The sequence below is a fragment of the Haliotis asinina genome, chromosome 15 (assembly GCF_037392515.1).
Source record: "Haliotis asinina isolate JCU_RB_2024 chromosome 15, JCU_Hal_asi_v2, whole genome shotgun sequence".
Taxonomy (NCBI): Eukaryota; Metazoa; Mollusca; class Gastropoda; order Lepetellida; family Haliotidae; genus Haliotis; species Haliotis asinina.
Genome location: NC_090294.1, coordinates 38,191,169 through 38,209,637, shown reverse-complemented (window position 1 = coordinate 38,209,637; position 18,469 = coordinate 38,191,169). Strand labels below are relative to the sequence as shown.

The window sequence follows — 18,469 nt, the reverse complement described above, 5'->3', positions numbered from 1 at the left end:
TTGCATGAAGGCGCCTCGGTCGAATTGCCGCAATGATTGTAGCGACGGTTGAGCTGTAAAGTTGCCTACTGTTGACGAAGTCTGCATTGTCTGACGATTTTCCTCCACGTTGAGAGGTGTAGATGATGCCAGTGGGGTAGATCTAGATGGTGTCATCTGATGACTGCGCTGGTTGGTATCTACCTCCTGTAGAATCAACGGTAGTTTGTTTAAGATAAGTCGTTCATTTAGAGGGACGATTTCTTCTCCAAACAATTTCTGCGTTGAAGAATGATGACTCTGCGATGATTTTGAGGAAGATGATTTCGTCTTCGATGACCTAGACTTTTTCAGTTGAGATGGCCCTGCTTCTGAGGAAGATCTCTTCTGAGATACAGGGGATGACACGCTGGACATAGCCCCGGAGAAATGCCAGACATTTCACTGGAGTGAATCTCAGCAGACGTAGTTAACAAATTACCTGAATTTAAATCACTTGTTTTAGACATGACTAATGCATGTAAGTAAACAGACCGTGTATAGAGAGTAAATTCTGAAACAGACAATTCTATACAGGATTTACAACGATTATTAGAGGAACATAAGGGTTTGCACGTTGGGCAAATTAAATGAGGATCAACCACCGACAACCACAATCTACATAGCAGACACGATTTCATCAATTGAGACTAAGTCTCAATGGAAGAAATACATGCTTAATAGGACATAATTATGACAAACTTGATAACAAATAATGCATGTACAAATCCAAATACCGTATACGAGCAGAATTTAATTTAAAGACCAAAATAAAGACAGAACTTATCGCCGTATCAGGACCCTCAGGTGCCTCCAGCCCACATCGGGCGATAAGGAGAGAGTGACAAGCACGGCCAGTCACATGACATAGGCGCAGGAAAAGGGAAAATGGGTGAGTGTATTTTACGTCTGCTTCTTTTTAGAAGGAAACTTCAAGGGATTTCAGGTGTCCCACTACCTTCACCAGGGAAGAGGAGATAAGCAATTAGCATGAGTCAGGATAAGGAAAAATTATAGGTTTACTGTCACCATGGTCACCATTTAAAGGGGCATAAACAAGCCCTGTCACTAAGGTGGCACAATCACCCAGCCACAAATTATCAAATCAAACTTAAGAAGTAATGAAACTTTTTTTGAAAATGAAGGCCATAATTTACGATGAAGTTAATTTACAATGTCAACAAAAAGCTGACCAGTCACCTTCTCTACATATCTTGTACTGTAGTTACTGTAAATCAAGAAATTAACGCGAACGATAAATTAATGCGAAAAATTACGTATTTGTTGCTCGCATTATTTTTTAATCACATTTCAGTCTACTTTTTCAACGTGATAATAACTAAATACAATTAAAGTGACGATTCAAAATTTTATTCTTGCAGACATGAGCACTTAATAAATAACATTCAAATTCACAGTCTCTGGTACTCACAATAGTGTCATTTCCTGTTAATCACTTAAATACACCAGACAGTCCGGCTAATTGCCACCCACGTAATACAGCGCCTCTGTTCTTAGCCACGGTGTCGAAAGCTGATAACATCCACCTGGCATGAATGGGTTTCATCACACTAGTCCGGAGGCACACGCCAATGTTATCACTGCTGTCCAGGTTTTCTGACACTTTTTCTGCATACCACTTGGTGATTTGCTCAAGCATGATTGATTTAAATCCCCATTTACAGAGAGATCCATAGGCTGTAATTCCCTACTGCACCAAGCTGGGACGAATCGTACTTTGAAGTTCCTTTTCTTGAGGTGTGTTAGTACCGAATCACAACGATGGGCGGCAATAACATCAAAGATAAGAAGAGATTTTTTATGCATTGACAAATGTAAATTCTTCTTTACTTCTGTACTGTATCATTGTGTCTTCAGTACTCCAGTGGTTTGGAGAATGAGTCACGTGCCAGTCACATGCCAGCCTCTTGACACCTCTTCGACTGATTACATGATCTTCTGAACTTGTAGCTTCAATAATAGCCTTGTTGACAGTTTCTGTTTGTGCAGCCTTCTCAGGAGTTTCTTCGGCAGACGGGTCAGGTAAAACTACCCATGACCTCTTCATAATCGTGACGTACCTCAGCACGATTGCCAACAGATCATTATTTCAATTCCTGCGACTGCCTTATTTTTATGCAGCATCTGAGTTCATTCAATCTAGATAAGCTCTTTCAACTTTATTGATCTTGTCAGCTGAAGCCGAGGTCACTGGTTTATGTTTTGAGTTCTTGTTGCTAGGACAACATCCTGAGATGAATTCCTCTCACTGCCAGTTAGCGGTAAACGTTTGATGGCGAACTTGTTTATATAACTCCGAACACATTATCAACTTTCATTTCCTGGTATACCTACCTCTGTAAAGAGGGGCGCATTAATTTATTGTCGCATTTTAGGCAGTGTGTTTGAAGGCGCATTAATTTATTGACATGTTAATTTCTTGATTTACAGTATTCAAACACACAAACATTGTCAACGCACGTTTTGACCTTGACGTGAAAGTGTTTGAAATATGCAGAAGTGGTAACAAAGAAATTGCTTATTGAAAAACAATCAGGGGAAGTTTTGAAAGTCTATGAAGAAAATCCAGTGAACTGTTCTTGAGATATTTTGCCGACAATTTTAATATGCAGTTTAACATGCTGAAATCTTCAAAGTGTCACTGTAACCTTGAAAATCATGTGAAGGTCACCAAAATCAACTGAGCCCTGTGTATTCCCTTGACAAAGCTTGCACCAAAATATGAAGAAACGTCAGTGAACAGTTCTTCAGATAACTCGATGACACGGGTAAAATGAAAAAATCCCCTTGTGACCTTGAAATGAAGGCCAAGGTCACCAAACTTTACTAGGACCTGTCTTATACTATGATGAACCTAGGTCTCAAATATCAAAAGCATCTTGGCAATGGTTCTTACGATATTCCAATTCATACTACGGACAGACGGAGCCTAATACTATATCCCCTATGCAGCAGAGTATTGGTACATTTCAAAATAGAGTAATGTCCACTTCCACATCATGACACCATGTACAGTAAGGCCTTGTTGGACCAAAACACAAAGGAGATAACTCTAAATTCTGGTGCTTAAATTTCACGCAATGTTGTCAGCTGTAATGTGGTTTTACATCGTTTTGGCTAATAATAACAGTAAGAAAGATTGACCAAACAGACTGAAATAGAGCCCATAATATTATTCGACTCTTGGACACATCGTTGCTCAGCAGCAATCTGTTGCTATTACAGTGAGTGAGTGAGTGAGTTTAGTTCTACGCCGCACTCAGCAATATTACAGCTATATGGCGACGGTCTGTAAATAATCGAGCCTGGACAACACAATCCAGTGATCAACAACATGAGCATCGATCTGTGCAATTGGGAACCGATGACATGTGTCAACCCAGTCAGCAAGCCTGACCACCCGATCCCCTTAGACGCCTCTTACGACAAGCATAGTTGCCTTTTATGGCAAGCATAGGTTGCTGAAGGCCTATTCTACCCCGGGACTTTCACGGGTCTGTTGCTATTACAACGTACCTTTGCAAGCGGTGCAAATGCGTATGTTGGTGTCATGTAGGCATATGTTCGGCCGCCACACTGGTTTTTACTGTTAAAGGCTTTTGTTGCTCTCCTGTATGCTGAAAATATTTAAAACATCTCTTGAAGTGTTTTTTAAGTTTCGATGTCGCCACAAAAAGCAGCATGTGAGTTGTTGCATCTGGACCTGAACAAACCAGTGGTTAAAAGTCAGAGCAACAATCCATGATTTGGTTTGCTCTGTGTTGACTTCAAGAGTGAGTGAGTTTGGTTTTACACCACACTCAGCAGTATTCCAGCTGTATGTCTACAAACAATCCAGCCTGGACCAGACAATCTGGTGATCAAAAGCATGAGCATCAATCTGTGCAACTGAGAAGCAATGACATGGGTCAACCAAATCAGCAAGCCTGATCACCTGATCTCCATAGTCGCCTCTTACGACAAGCATACTTGCTTTTTGTGGTGAGCATGGGATACTGAAGACCTATTCTATCCCAGATCTTCACAGCATGTGAATTGAAGACAATTTAATCATTACATAAACATATAAAATGATACACTGTATCCAGATATCATATCAGAGTGACAGTTTGAGCGTATGTAATACATGGGTGCTGTAGAGAAACATTCACAATGTATCAGTCATATTTAGAAAAATATTGATAGCATTTACATTTAGGATCTGCCCCGACCTACTGTAAGATGTCCAAAACATGATTACACCCTAACAATGGATGAATTCATTATCAGTTTCTGAACAATCAGATTCAAGACAGAGCAGAGATAATTCCTGTCCGCGATATTCAGATTTCTACATCCCAGGGCCCGTTTCACAAAACTCTCGTAAGCCTAAGATCTCGTAAGTTTTGTCGTAGCCATTGTGCCTCCTATACTGAAACACAGGAGCTACGGGTGCTACGAGAAAAGTTACGAGATCTTAGGCTTACGAGAGTTTTGTGAAACGCTTCCCAGAACATTAACATCTACCTAATATCTGCTAACATTCAGCATATACTGAGGGGGAAAAATAAGGTATCACAAGAAAGCACAAGTGTTCCTTTATTTTTTCCCAGGGTTCTTCACAAGCTTTGAATCGTACAAGTTATGAAGAAACCTGGAATACAGGTACACTAGTGCCTATAAATGATCCCTTATTCCCCCCCACCCCCATTATATTTAAAGACTTACACACTGGCTTCAAGAATGAGAGCAAGTGTTACTGATAAAATCTGAAATGTCTTAAAATATTTCACACCTATCAAGCATACTTTTCCCAATCGAATCCACAAGTAAACAGGATAAAAAAAACTTAATTGCAATATCAATGGACATTATCCGCTTTTCATTGTAACACACAATCGATATATGAAGAAACATGTTTTTGTTCTGGACTGTAGTAAGTCAAAATATGTAACCTGCTTCAAAATAAGTTTATCGTGTTGCACTCACCAATAACCCTGATCTGTGGCGGCAGGCTTGCATTGATGTTGTCCACTAAAGTGTCCTGATTGAGCAGCATGTGGAAAAGATAATACCAAGGTCAACATACCTCAAAGGAAAGTATTACACAAGGTACAACTGTGTTTGTCTTACATAACAATCAGCCATATTACAGCTTGTACTATGAATATAACACTGTATGATCCCAGCAAACCAGTGGCTGATACTATGAAGAGTGTCCCATCTGTAAGATGGCCAAGTCAGAGTCTAACCATGCAATTGATATATGAGTGAGTGAATTTAGTTCAGTGCCACTTTTAGCAATATTCAAGCTATACAGTCGAACCCCGTTTACCCCGACGTTTTGGTTTCACTCGAAAATCGTCCAGATGTGCGTCACTTTGTGACCTGATTGTGTGTCACCATTTGACTGTGTGTCACCAAGTGATTGTGTGTCACTTTGTGACCTGATTGTGTGTCATCATGAGATTGTGTGTCACCATGTGGCCTGATTGTGTGTTACTTTGTGACCTGATTGTGTGTCACTTTGTGACCTGACTCTGTGTCACTATGTGGCCTGACTGTGTGTCACCATGTGACCTGATTGTCACCATGTGACCTGATTGTCACCATGTGACCTGATTGTCACCATGTGACCTGACTCTGTGTCACTATGTGACCTGACTGTGTGTCACCATGTGACCTGATTGTCACCATGTGACCTGATTGTCACATGTGACCTGATTGTCACCATGTGACCTGACTCTGTGTCACTATGTGGCCTGACTGTGTGTCACCATGTGACCTGATTGTCACCATGTGACCTGATTGTCACCATGTGACCTGATTGTCACCATGTGACCTGATTGTCACCATGTGACCTGACTCTGTGTCACCATGTGACCTGATTGTGTGTCACAATATAATTGTGTGTCAGAATGCAACCTGATTGTGTGTCACAATATAATTGTGTGTCAGAATGCAACCTGATTGTGTGTCACAATATAATTGTGTGTCAGAATGCAACCTGATTGTGTGCTGATTTCTTTGTCTCTGTAACTGAGTATCATATTATACATTCATGGATAGTACCAACACAGTCGAACCCCGTTTATCCGGACATTTTGGTTTCACTCGAAAATCATCCAGATTGCAAGATGTCAGGTTAACTGGATCAAACAAGCAAAACGTGAAAATTAAGCAAAAAAGGGAAATATTTTTCATGCACATATATCAATAAATCAACAGTCAAGAGTAATGAAAGTGAATCATCATAACATAAGTGTACTGATAATACATAGAAGGCGGAACGCATGTTACAAGTTGTCAGGTTCAGGTAATCATGTAGAGTGTGAAGCTTCAGGTGGTAAGTTAGATAAAAAAAAACGTATAATGATGACAAAAAGTCTCTATTTTGCCAGTTGCATACGCTGTTTTATGTTCAAATACCCTGAAAACATATGACATCGCATCAAACTTATGCTGCCTGCAGAAAGTAAACTTCCGGATGGGATCACATGACTTAGATCATGTCGCAGGTTATTTTTAACTTGCATTGCGACAGATAGAAGGGGTCAGTTTTTAAGTGTTATATACAGTACAATTACAGTGTAGTTTCCCTTAATCCTACTTAACATGTAATTCGTTACTGATGAGATGTTCTCACACACGCCAAATCTTAATGAACAACCTGAGTGACATGCGTCACCAGTGTTTTGATGGCTCATTAATCAATTCACACCAAATGCTTTCTGATAGATTAAGAAATCACATAGTCGTGCGGTAAATGGAATTGATGTGACACATACACAACACGTTGCACAGATCTCTCCGTCCGGATAACTGGATAATTTTCCAATGGAAATGTATGGAAATGATTTGAAAATTCTGGGTCAGAAAGCGCGGGGTCCAGGCGAGTACAACTAATGAACGTAAGTTTTGTTTCACATAAAAATCGTCCGGAAGGCGGGGTTTCCGGATATGTGGGGTCCGGGTAAACGGGGTTCGACTGTATCATGATGGGGGCCATCAGAAATGGGCTTTGCACATTATGCTCATGTGGGAAATTGAATCCTTGTCTTCAGTGTGACGAGCAAACATTAGTTTACCCCACCACCTCTTAATGGGAAATGACAGCTGAGCTACATATCTTCAATGACACAACATTCCCCACGGCGGAGACACCCTTGTCAGTTCGGGCTGCTCGCTGGAAGGACATCTGTAACACAGAAAAAGGGTGAAAAAACCAACAAGTCTTAAAAACATTAGGAGGAAGATATGTTGTGTTTGGGATTTGAAATGTGGATTGGGAGTAAACAAAAATAAGCACTAGAATCTGTAATTTACTGAGAAAGTTAATCCAAACATAAAATATGCTATGTTGGACCACTTTTTAAATGACATTGTATATTCATAGCTTTGGTAATAGGAGGCAGTCCAATCGACTTATGTCAGAGTGATTACCTGTGAAGATAAGGGTTAGAATTTGTCTTCAGTACCCCAAGCATGTTGTATGATGTGTTCTGGCTTGCTGACTTGGTTCACTGGTGAACAGAATCAAGTTTTCCCATGCTGGGACGGAGCTTGGCCCTAACATCCTAAAGGAGTATAGGGGTGGTCTCCCCTTTACCCCAGGAAATCTCCTACTGGGGACAGTCAAAACGGAATGAGCTCATTTACAAGAACCCTATGTAGATACAAGAGTGATCTTCACTTGACTGATGGGACTCATCTTATGTGGACAGTCAAAATGATTCTGCAGGTTAAGCTCATTTACAAGAATCTGATAGAGATACAACAATGGTCTCCCCTTGACTCACCTTCTGAGGGCAGTCAAAATGTTCCTGTGGAATGAGCTCATTCTTGAGAAGGGCTGTCAGTAATTCTTCCTCGATGGTGTTAAATCCTTTGTTTCTGTTAAACCAAGATGGGGATAACATTTAAACATTAGATTCAGCTAATATTAAACAATTATTAAAAAAACAGGCATTAAACACCTGACAGCCAACAATGAGAACTGAACTCTCATCCAGACTCACACACAAACTGACACACACGGACAACATGTCCCTGATGTTTTCAAACTATTCGCAAAATGGCTATAAGAAAAAGTGATATTTCTTTTAGTGTATTAAAGCACGAGGAGGCACAATCAACATAGTGCTAAGATCGCTTACTGCATGTAGATATACATGATTTCCAATGGACAGAAAAAGGTATTATGGTAAGGTCGAGACCTACCAGTCCTGAAATGTACGAACAGTTCAGATAAGGACAGAGTGAGTGAATGTAGTTTTCTGTCACAAATTGGATCAATCAAGCTTTTAGACATGTCAGTAATCGGTAATTTAGTGTTAATGCATGAGCTAATGTAGTTATCTGTCACAAACTGCTTTTAGAGCAGTCAGTAATTTAGTGTAAATACATGCATTGTTATCTAGGACACTTTCTGGACAGAAAGAAAGTCTGTTTCATACAAGCAATGCACTTCAACTTTGGGTACACATCACATCCAGAATTATTATGGACTGTAACCATAGCAACAATTATCTTGGCAGTTAATACCTCTGTATACCATAGTAGCCCTTGCCACAGTATGCCAGTAGCATGGCAACCTTCCTCTTCCGGTCGACCCGACCCTGCATCGGAGCGACTTGCTAAAACAGAATGACAGTCATGGTTGCAGTTATACAATTCAGTAGACAAGCAGCCTGCTGAAACACAATGTCAGTCTTGGTTGCAGTAACGCAATTTAACAGACCTGTAGCAAATTGCCATCATCAAACATCCACTGAGGTAAACAAACCTCTTGTTTAGATTTCTTCTGTGCAGGCTGTTCCTCAGGGCTGTCTTCCTCATCCTTCTCCAAAGTCCTCTTCTCCATACCCTGCTCTCTGATAACCTGCAAAGCATTAAAAGTGTTTGCTGTGATACAGGAACTCTGAAGTTACATCCACAACAAACTGTGGCATGACCACTGGACTGGACTTTCTTTTTATGGCAAAACTGTGATACAGAAGCATCAGGATTGTAGATATTTTGCAGTTTCCATTACAAGGAGAGTATTTAGCAAATTCGCATTTTTTCAAAATCTATAAAATAAAATCTTTCACCATCAAGACATATACATATATTGTTATCACATGGCTAATTAACTCCAAATTAGCAAGTGCTGGGACCAAAGAGTTTACCAGTAACAGGGTGTTAGTTGTCAGCTGGTTATTGACAGGTTGATTGACTATTTTAGTCCAATATTGGGAGAAGATGTTGGAATGTACAGTGGGATAGTGTCCTTGGGACCAGAAAATGGTGATGGAATTCGGTATGTACAGATGTTGGATAATTCAATGTTTCAATGATGATAAATTCATTATAATCTGGGAGAATGCTACCAGGACCCCAAAAGATAAGTCAGAATTCACAAATTGTTGGATAAATTCCAATGGTGGATTTTACAGCTTTCTCTGTATAAACACTATCTATATACTAAGATACCCACATGTTTACTGAGGTCAACAGCTTCTTCCATCTTTGTTGTTTTTCTGATAATTCTGGTAAGGGAAGCTGACAGACGTCGAAGCATTAAGATCTGCTGCCCAGAACCTTGTCTGTCCAATGAAATAAAATTATTATCAGTCTGGCATCATCAAGTAACAAATATGTAATAATCTATCTAGCATGAACAGCTAACAATTTCCATGCATCAATCAATGAATCTTAAATACTGATTAACAATGCTCCCTATAACAATGAGGAGAGTTCAATGGATTTGTATAGCGCCCTATATCCAATTACCAAGTGGTTGCTCATGGTGCTGACATATATACATATTTACAAACAGGAGTTCATTTAGAGGTCGTAATGCTTCTTGAACAGGAAAGTCTTTAAGTTAGTCTGGAAGTTGGCTATTGATTGGGATTCTTTGATGGATGCATGTAGATTGTTCCAGTGGATAGCTGATATATTAGTGACACTTAGGAAAAACGTCGGCATCCATATGTCTTTAGACGTGCATTGGGGACGATGAGCAATGACTGATTGGCCGATCTTAAAGTCCTTGTTGGAACGTAATTTCTGACAAGACTAGAGAGATATGATGGTGCTGCATTGTTAAGACAACTATATGTCATGCTGAGTATTTTATATTCTATCCTAGCTGAGACTGGCAACCAGTGCAGACACTTGAGGGTTGGGGAGATATGGCTGTGCTTGGTGGTTCTGCAGATCAGTCTGGCAGCTGCATTTTGGACTTTTTGCAATCTGGAGAGTAGGTCTTTGTTCATGTTCCCGAGCAAACTGTTACAGTAGTCCAAGCGGGACAACACCATAGATATAACAAGATGGTGGGTTGCATTAGTTGTTAATAGGTGGCGTATGCTGGAGATATTCATTATATGATGATAACAGATTTTACATTTTACTGACGTGTGGCTCCATAGAAAGTGTAAGCTCTATCAAGACACCCAGGTTTTTGACTGTAGGACTCATGGAGATCTGTGATTCACCTATCTCAAGTGAATTTACACTCAGTTTAGCTCTGTTGACTGGTGAACAAGCGATGAGAATGTCTGTTTTGTTATCATTTAGTTTCAGTTTATTTATTTATTTGCAGTCATCCATGTCTTCACACTGCCTACACACACTTCGACTTCTGCAACTTGTGATTTTGCATCTACAATACTGAGTTTTCTTAGCAGTTGAGTATCATCAGCATAACAATGATGTAAGATGTTATGCTGGGTAATGAGGTCCACAAGGTTCATATTAATATGAACAGTATTTCGGAACAGCTACTAACACCATTATCAAGCAGTGAGGTAGCAACTCCACCAAAATGTCACTCATATTAATAACAAAGAAGTTGTATATCCACTGAACTCTCGCCATTGTTCAATCACAAAAACTTTTAAAGGCAAAAAAGTGCTCCGCTGCACTGCAATGATCTATAGGTTTCTATATATTTTGTTAATACAGTACAGTTATGCATTATTTAAGATTTCTGCCGATATATTTCCGACTAATTTTTCATGTGATGAAAACTCTCTAAGCATGCTAAGACAGTTGTTATATGATTACTGAAGACATGTGTATAATATAAACTTAAGCCTAGCATTTCCTCGACATGTAGGTCACAATATGTGTTACCATAGATGCATTCTCAGCTACTAATCGGATACGAAGTAGAGTACTACACACACATATATCGTACAATTGTGTGGTAACCGTCTGTGGCACACAAGCTGGATGACGGAGCAATGTTGAAATGTGTACACTATTTTCGCTTCACGGATATTTTGGACAGGTCACTAAAAAGAATTACCATTCACAAAAGCTGACATACCTCGTGTAGGGCCCCTGTGCTGTACCACACTCTGTCACTAAAAGGTGAAATTACTTTCAATAAGTGAGAGCGTCTTGTAGATTTAAGGAAAATGCAATATCTACACATCCATGTGCACTGGGTGTCGCCATATTGGTTATTGGGAGTTATCTGCCCTTTGCAACGATTCGGTACATTGTAAAATCGGAACTTGACAACTAATGGTTGCGAAATTATAAATTTAAATTCATTGTTAATCGCCCTCTGCATAGAATGTAGAGGCTGTGTGAAGTCCATTTGGTGTTTCCCCTTCTGATATTGCTGGGCTATCACTGAAAGCGGTGGAAAACTCTATTCATTCACAAATGAAGATGTTCTCTAACGACAGTCATATGCAGTTGCGTCCCTTGATAGTGGTCAAGTCCTTGTCTGTACGTTCGTTCCAATATCTCAGAAGTATAGAGATTGCTCTAAGAAATTACCATCGCTGTCAGGAACTCGACATGAGTCCGCTTGATTGATTATTGATCATTAAAAGTTACATTCCCATTTACACCTTTCCCCATTATACTGGTTTGCTAAGTTTCTGAAACGTTATAAAGTATCAAAACTGCCACACGCTTTACATTTTGGACTTGATTGTGAACGATGTTACCCAAGGGGTGAAGTCTGATTAAAAGAATTGCCTAGTTCGCTCGTCACGCTGAATACCCGTGTTCGATTACCCACGTGATTGCCATGTGTAAAGCCCATTTCTGATGTCGAAGGAAAATTCCTAAAAGTGGCGAAAAAATAGAACTCTCTCTCCACTCTGGAAAATATAACCTCTTCTGTCTGGAACTTCTATACCACGGGAATACGCGTTGCGTCCTGTAATTCAATATGCGCTACACTATCGGTGAGTTTAGTTTTACACCGCACTCAGCAATATTCCTGCTATATGGCGGCAGTCTTTAAATAATCGAGTCTGGACCAGACAATCCAGTGATCAACAACATGAGCATCGACCTGTGCAATTGGGAACCGATGACATGTGTCAACCAAGTCAGCGAGTCTGACCACCCGATCCCATTAGTCGCCTCTTACGACAAGGCCTATTCTACCCCGGGTCCGCTACACTATCATTATGCGCAGATAACTGTTGAACTGTAATTACTGAAACATATCGGGTTTAATTTATTTCAGGTTCAATATTAACTGAAGTTTGCAGAGGGTTGTCATATAGCTGGAATGCTGCTACGCGTGGCGTTAGACAACAATCCAACAATGCATTTGGTGACAGCTTTTGAGACGTAACTGGGCTCTTGCAAAAAAAAAAAAAAAAAAAAAAAAATTGAATTCGTAACCTAAAACTCGTAAGGTAGTTTGCTCTTTTTCAATTTCTGAATTAATCACCCTTTACTTATATTCCAAATTAGCTTGATGACTTTCAAGTTAATATGAACTTTTGCATGCATTTTAATTCTTTTTCTACTGTTTATTACCGTAGAGTGGAAGACACGTTAAAGCTGTCTACACATATTTGACAAAGTCCTAAGTCGCTTTCATAAGGCGCGTTGGAGTAGCCTAGTGGCTACCGAAATCGTCATGCCGAAAACAAGCGTTCGATTCCCCAGTGTGTGAAGCCCATTTCCGGTGTTCCCCGCCGAAATATTGCAGGTGTGTTGCTAGAAGTGGAGCAAAATCCCACTCACTCACTCATTAAATAGTTTACTGATTTTTTTTCATGGTGAAGTCCATGTCTGAATATGTCAAGTGTCGTCGATGACTGCTTGTCATCGGACACCAACAGCAATTAGTGGTTTGTTTGTAGCAGGATTACGCTGAATGTGGCGTTAAACAAACAAGCAAACATCACCATATGCATCATGGCAACAGTGTCAGCTAAACCCACGGCAGCACGGGTACTAGTATACCAGGATGACAGACAGGGGAGATGTATGTAACGACATCACGAAAGGAACATCGGCTCAACAGAAAAACATACAGACAAACAAAAACAAACATAAAACAAGAAGCTTTGATGTATATATAATGATTTTATTAAGTCCAAAGTTGAAACTTTATAGCCCAAAGTGTCCGAAATAGCCAAAATTGTAAAGTTCCAAATCTTTGAAAAGTCCCAAACAGTAAGGTTTAGTCTTACAGGCGTATTTATTCCATGGATAAAAATACCAAAACAGTCCAAAATATTAAAAAGTCCGGAAGGTTCAAAATGTAAAGAGCACTATAAGTAATTCATCGGTCCAAGATAAGTAATTAATACAAGTTACAAGAGTCAGTAATATGTCACTTGAAGCGTCCATCTTGACACGAAACACGCTCCTCATCGATGGACACGATGGAAAAAAAACGCAAAACAAGAAGCATCGATGTATAATAATTTAATCAAGTCCAAAACCGACCAAAAGTGTCCCAAAATAACCCAAAGTGTCCGAAAGAGCCCAAATTGTCAGACGCAAGTTATTATTGGTCGTCCAAAATGTTCTAAATCCGAAGCAGTAAAGGTTCATTATTGCTATATTTGAAGGCGTATTTATTCCATGGATAAAAAAAATACCAAAAGGGTTCAATATATTGAAAGTCCGAAATATCAAAAAGTCCAAGAGGTCCAAAATATAAAGTGCACTCAGCACTATCCGTATTTTAAAGCAATTAGGTATGATGAAAGCAAGTTACAAGAGTGAGCAAGATGTCACATTAAGCGTCCATCTAGACACGAAACACTCAAGGATCCAAAACGTTGCAAGATGTCACTCTAAGCGTCTATCTTGACACTGAACTCTTTCCTCAACAATCCAAAACGTTGCAAGATGTCACTCTAAGCGTCTATCTTGACACTGAACTCTTTCCTCAACAATCCAAAACGTTGCAAGATGTCACTCTAAGCGTCTATCTTGACACTGAACTCTTTCCTCAACAATCCAAAACGTTGCAAGATGTCACTCTGAGCGTCCATCCTGACACTGAACTTTATCCTCAACAATCAAAAGCGTTGCATGATATCGCTCTATGCGTCCATCTTGACACTTAACACTTTCTTCAACAATCCAAAGACTTTGCAAGATGTCACTCTAAGCGTCCATCTTGACACTGAACACTTTCTTCAACAATCCAAGACGTTGCAAGATGTCACTCTCAGCGTCCATCTTTACACGAAACGCACTCAAGAATCCAAAGAAGTTGCAAGATGTCACTCTAAGCGTCCATCTTGACACTGAACTCTTTCCTCAACAATCCAAAGACTTTGCAAGATGTCACTCTAAGCGTCCATCTTGCCACGGAACACTCTCCTCAAGAATCCAGACACATGTGAAAGGAAGACTCGAACTGGGGATTGGGTCGGTGTGTCGTCATCATCGAGGTCAATATCGACGAAGTGAGGGGCATCACGGAGGACGGGGTCAGAGAGAGGGGCAGGGTCGGGGATGGAAGTGGGAGGGACGGGCAGGTCTGACAGGGGCTCAGGGACCGTCATGTATCTCCCAGTAGGACGCTGACAGGGAGTGAGAGAAGGACATGAGGAGAGTGACAGAAGATGGAAGTGTACAAAGAAGAGGGTACTTATTGAAAAAAGATGAATAGGGTTATATAAAGGATAACGTTAGGAGATGTTAGTGATTATGAAATATGGATATTACTGCACCTGGTTATCGCTGTCCATTTTACTGGTGCATGATGGTATGTGTTAGTTAATGATTAAGTGGTTACGTGAAATAAAAACATGAATTACTCAATTACAGCCTGACAATAACAATAAACTATTGATTCCCTAAGACACCCACTTGGCGAGGAGGTGCCCAGATGTCAAAATTCAAAGGGAACCTGATGACGAGGTCAAGGGCTGCAGGGAAAGAAGGAATGTAGGTAAAACAGCAACACACCAAGCACAGGTTTATAGACAGACAGGTACGTTTTGCAAAGTGTTGTTTACACTTTTGTGTCCATCAGTTGCAAACAGATTTTCTTATGCGAAAAAGTTTAGTTAATGTTAGTGTTTGAAACTATAAAAAAAAACATTTGTCAAACACTGAAAGTAAAATTCTCAATACATCTGCTGAAATGTTATGGCACAATGAGGTCTTTGATTTCCGAGTTGAACAGGCCGGAGTTATCCCCCTTAGATCATGACACGCTTTCTGCCAAATAGACTGCTCTTGGTCTTGTTCCAAAACCAAAGACATCTAGTTTCAACAGTTTAATAAGCCTAACCGTTGCTGGTGTCTCGGTTTATAATGAGTCTGAAAATACAGACTGTTTTCCGTTCCAAGTGGTCTTACGATTGTCAACACAGAATAAGACTTTATGTAACATTTTACCCCTTTGGGTACTTTAGAACTATTTTTTACCACAATGATTCTGTTCAAAGTGTTATTTCATGTCACGAGTGGAAGTTCACGTGCTTCCCCAATTGTAATACGAATTCATAAAATACCGCTTACCATTTAGAACTGCCAATAAACTCGATACAGCTGTTTTATATTATTTACTGCAGTAGAATTCATGTATAATTGTGTTAAATACCAAAGTAACTTGTCCACCCAGGCTACGAATGTCTTATCCGCCTTTGGTTTAGCATTCTTTGGATATCTCAAGAAGACGGAAATAAAGAAAGTTTCATTGTTAGTTTAAAAAATAGAACAATATATTGTGCAGCGTTATTGGCAGACTGACGTTTAGTCCCTGAATATGTATCATTTTGATAAACAAATATACCTATTTATACATAAAAAGACCCCCAACTTGGGTAAATTAGGGCTTGCTTCATTAAGAGCTTTAGCATTGCCGTGAGGGCTGGGCAAAAGCGAAAAAACTGCGGTTCAGATACTTTGAGACGGACTACAATATTGGCTTCCTAAGCTCAGAGAGAAAAGAACTTCATTATCCCTTTTAGAAGAGCACTGTAAAAATGTCAGTATGGTTTTAATCTGTTTAGTATGGAATATATTAACAGGAATATTTCAGTATCTCACGTATGCGATTATGGCAGTGCTTATGTACAATTGTACACCCATTAAAACACATTGGGATATTATGTCTGTGATCACTTAAGTGATCACTGTGTTCTTTACATCTAAACCACTGGACGTCCTTTTTTAATTGTACACTTTTCCGAGGAGAATATTTGTAAACAGACTGGCAAATAATGCTTTTTTTAACGTTTCTTTATATACTTTAACATATCACATGTGTATATTTACTTTGGGTGAATTTTTAGAAGCGGACAATACGCGTGTTGTTCCAGTGACAATCTGTGATTTTGATTGCGTTAAATGCATATTGAAATATACTGAAAATACGTGTAAAATTCTGGTCCGTTTGAAAATAGTCTGTAGTTCCGGTATAATGGAGGTCTGGCCGAAAAAAAAAGGAAACCAGAGCACAATCGTTACCAGATTGTAACCAAGGCGTAACCAAAGGCCGCGGGGTTATCACAAAAAGGATAAAAGACTGATCTACTGTTTGTCAGATTAAAGGAAATTGTCTCATTTCACGTAAAGGGTAGGCTACTGTAGTAAACGTTCCACCTGACAAAATATCATGTGATGGGTTGAAATACAATTTAATTAAAATTCAAGATTTTATTCAATTCAGACGGATGCTCTCTATTTAGAATAAACCAGGAATGAAAATATTTTGAATGTGACAGCAATACTCCTACGGCAGACTGAGAGGGAAAAGTTGAAATTTTAATTGGAAATGGTTGATTTGAGCAGCTTGTGTTTTCATTCCAACAGACGTAGGTCTCGGCTTATTTCAAAATTATTTTAACAGTTAGTCGAAAAAAAAGAAAGATACCCATAATCACGAATCAAGAAGTTAGAAATACCTTGAGTGTACGAACTCATGGTGTTGAAATTCGGAGATGAGCAAAACACAAGGTAAACAACTGCAGATGAGTGGCAATATGATATGGCAAGATAGTCTCAGCAATATGGCGGCGTCAATAGTGAAACTGTCGTCATGGCGACGTCATAACGAGATTGTCATAGCATCACGTGACGTGATACTTTGACCGGTTCCCTTCTTGCTATACTCGGAAGACATGCGACTAATCAGGATCCCAGTCAAGTTGCAAATCAAATGTTGAGTTGGCGCCACATTAAATTTTCACAATGGCTTTAAATCACACATTGCAATGCCCATTTTGGCAGTATAGGACTATGATAGACAAACTTATCTAAAACATTAACAGACACATTTTAAAACCTTTCAATGTTTCTTCACCAAACTTGGCACATAGATAGGTCTGGTGGTAAACTGGTGCGTTTTGGCTTTGGAGCAAAATACTTTTTGCATTTTCATGGCAACAGGTTTTACTTTTACTGAAATTGATGGTAGTATTCCTTTATGGACCAGAACGTTCAAACCCTTCAATACGCTCCTTTCACTTTTTGGGTACTTATGACATCGACCGACAGTATCCCTCTGTTTCCAGTATCAATACTGGTGACTCTGTTTCCAGTATCAAAACTGGTGACTCTATTTCCCGTATCAATACTGGTGACGTACATCAAATCATGGAAGCACTCTGTCGTTGATACAAGCATTCTAGTATATGAATAGTTTCCATATGTATGGTTTCGTTAGATCAGCGAACAATATTTCATTTGACAGTCAACCATAATACAACAATGACTGAACAATCTCGGTATAAATATAGTTATGACCAAAAAACAACATTAATTTTTCATTGAAAAGTCGTGTGCTCAAAGCGGGTCCGGGTATTGACACTGGGCACCCGGGTCCTACCTGTCCCAGCCCTAATGCCACATATGCATGTAATATATATAATGCCACATATGCATGTAATATAAGCAGCCCCACACAACCCCACACAACCCCACACAACCCACACACACATATGTGACTCAGCTGTGACACGCCAATAGAATAAGTAGCGTCTGTGACCCAAATATCCAAGCTATGTGGCGGCGTTCTTTAAATAATCGAGTCTGGACTAGACAATCCAGTGATCAACAACATGAGCATCGACCTGCGTAAATGGGAACCGATGACATGTGTCAACCAAGTCAGCTAGTCTGACCACCCAATCCCGTTAGTCGCCTCTTACGACAAGCATAGTCGCCTTTTATGGCAAGCATGGGTTGCTGAAGGCCTATTCTACCCCGGACTTTCACAGGTCCAAAT

At 39.7% G+C, this 18,469-nt stretch overlaps 2 protein-coding genes across 2 annotated transcripts in view; both read right to left on the bottom strand.

Moving 5' to 3' along the window:
• Positions 1–11,523, bottom strand: part of LOC137265177 (pseudouridylate synthase 1 homolog) — a 40,123-nt gene extending 28,600 nt beyond the window's left edge. The window contains exons 1-8 of the mRNA XM_067800513.1: positions 11,339–11,523; positions 9,497–9,605; positions 8,804–8,899; positions 8,563–8,654; positions 7,818–7,911; positions 7,148–7,216; positions 5,008–5,077; positions 3,556–3,656 (exon numbers count right to left, since the gene is read on the bottom strand). Of these exons, the coding sequence (XP_067656614.1) occupies positions 3,556–3,656; positions 5,008–5,077; positions 7,148–7,216; positions 7,818–7,911; positions 8,563–8,654; positions 8,804–8,899; positions 9,497–9,580 (606 nt within the window). The 5' untranslated portion in view covers positions 9,581–9,605; positions 11,339–11,523. The remainder of the gene's footprint in view (positions 1–3,555; positions 3,657–5,007; positions 5,078–7,147; positions 7,217–7,817; positions 7,912–8,562; positions 8,655–8,803; positions 8,900–9,496; positions 9,606–11,338) is intronic.
• A 3,056-nt stretch (positions 11,524–14,579) lies between these two features.
• Positions 14,580–17,166, bottom strand: LOC137265190 (uncharacterized). Its single transcript, XM_067800532.1, has 3 exons — positions 17,148–17,166; positions 15,103–15,161; positions 14,580–14,813 (listed from the first exon to the last, which is right to left on the bottom strand). Exons 1-3 carry the CDS (start codon positions 17,164–17,166, stop codon positions 14,580–14,582), a joined length of 312 nt encoding a protein of 103 aa, XP_067656633.1.
• Between the last annotated feature and the right edge of the window lie 1,303 nt (positions 17,167–18,469).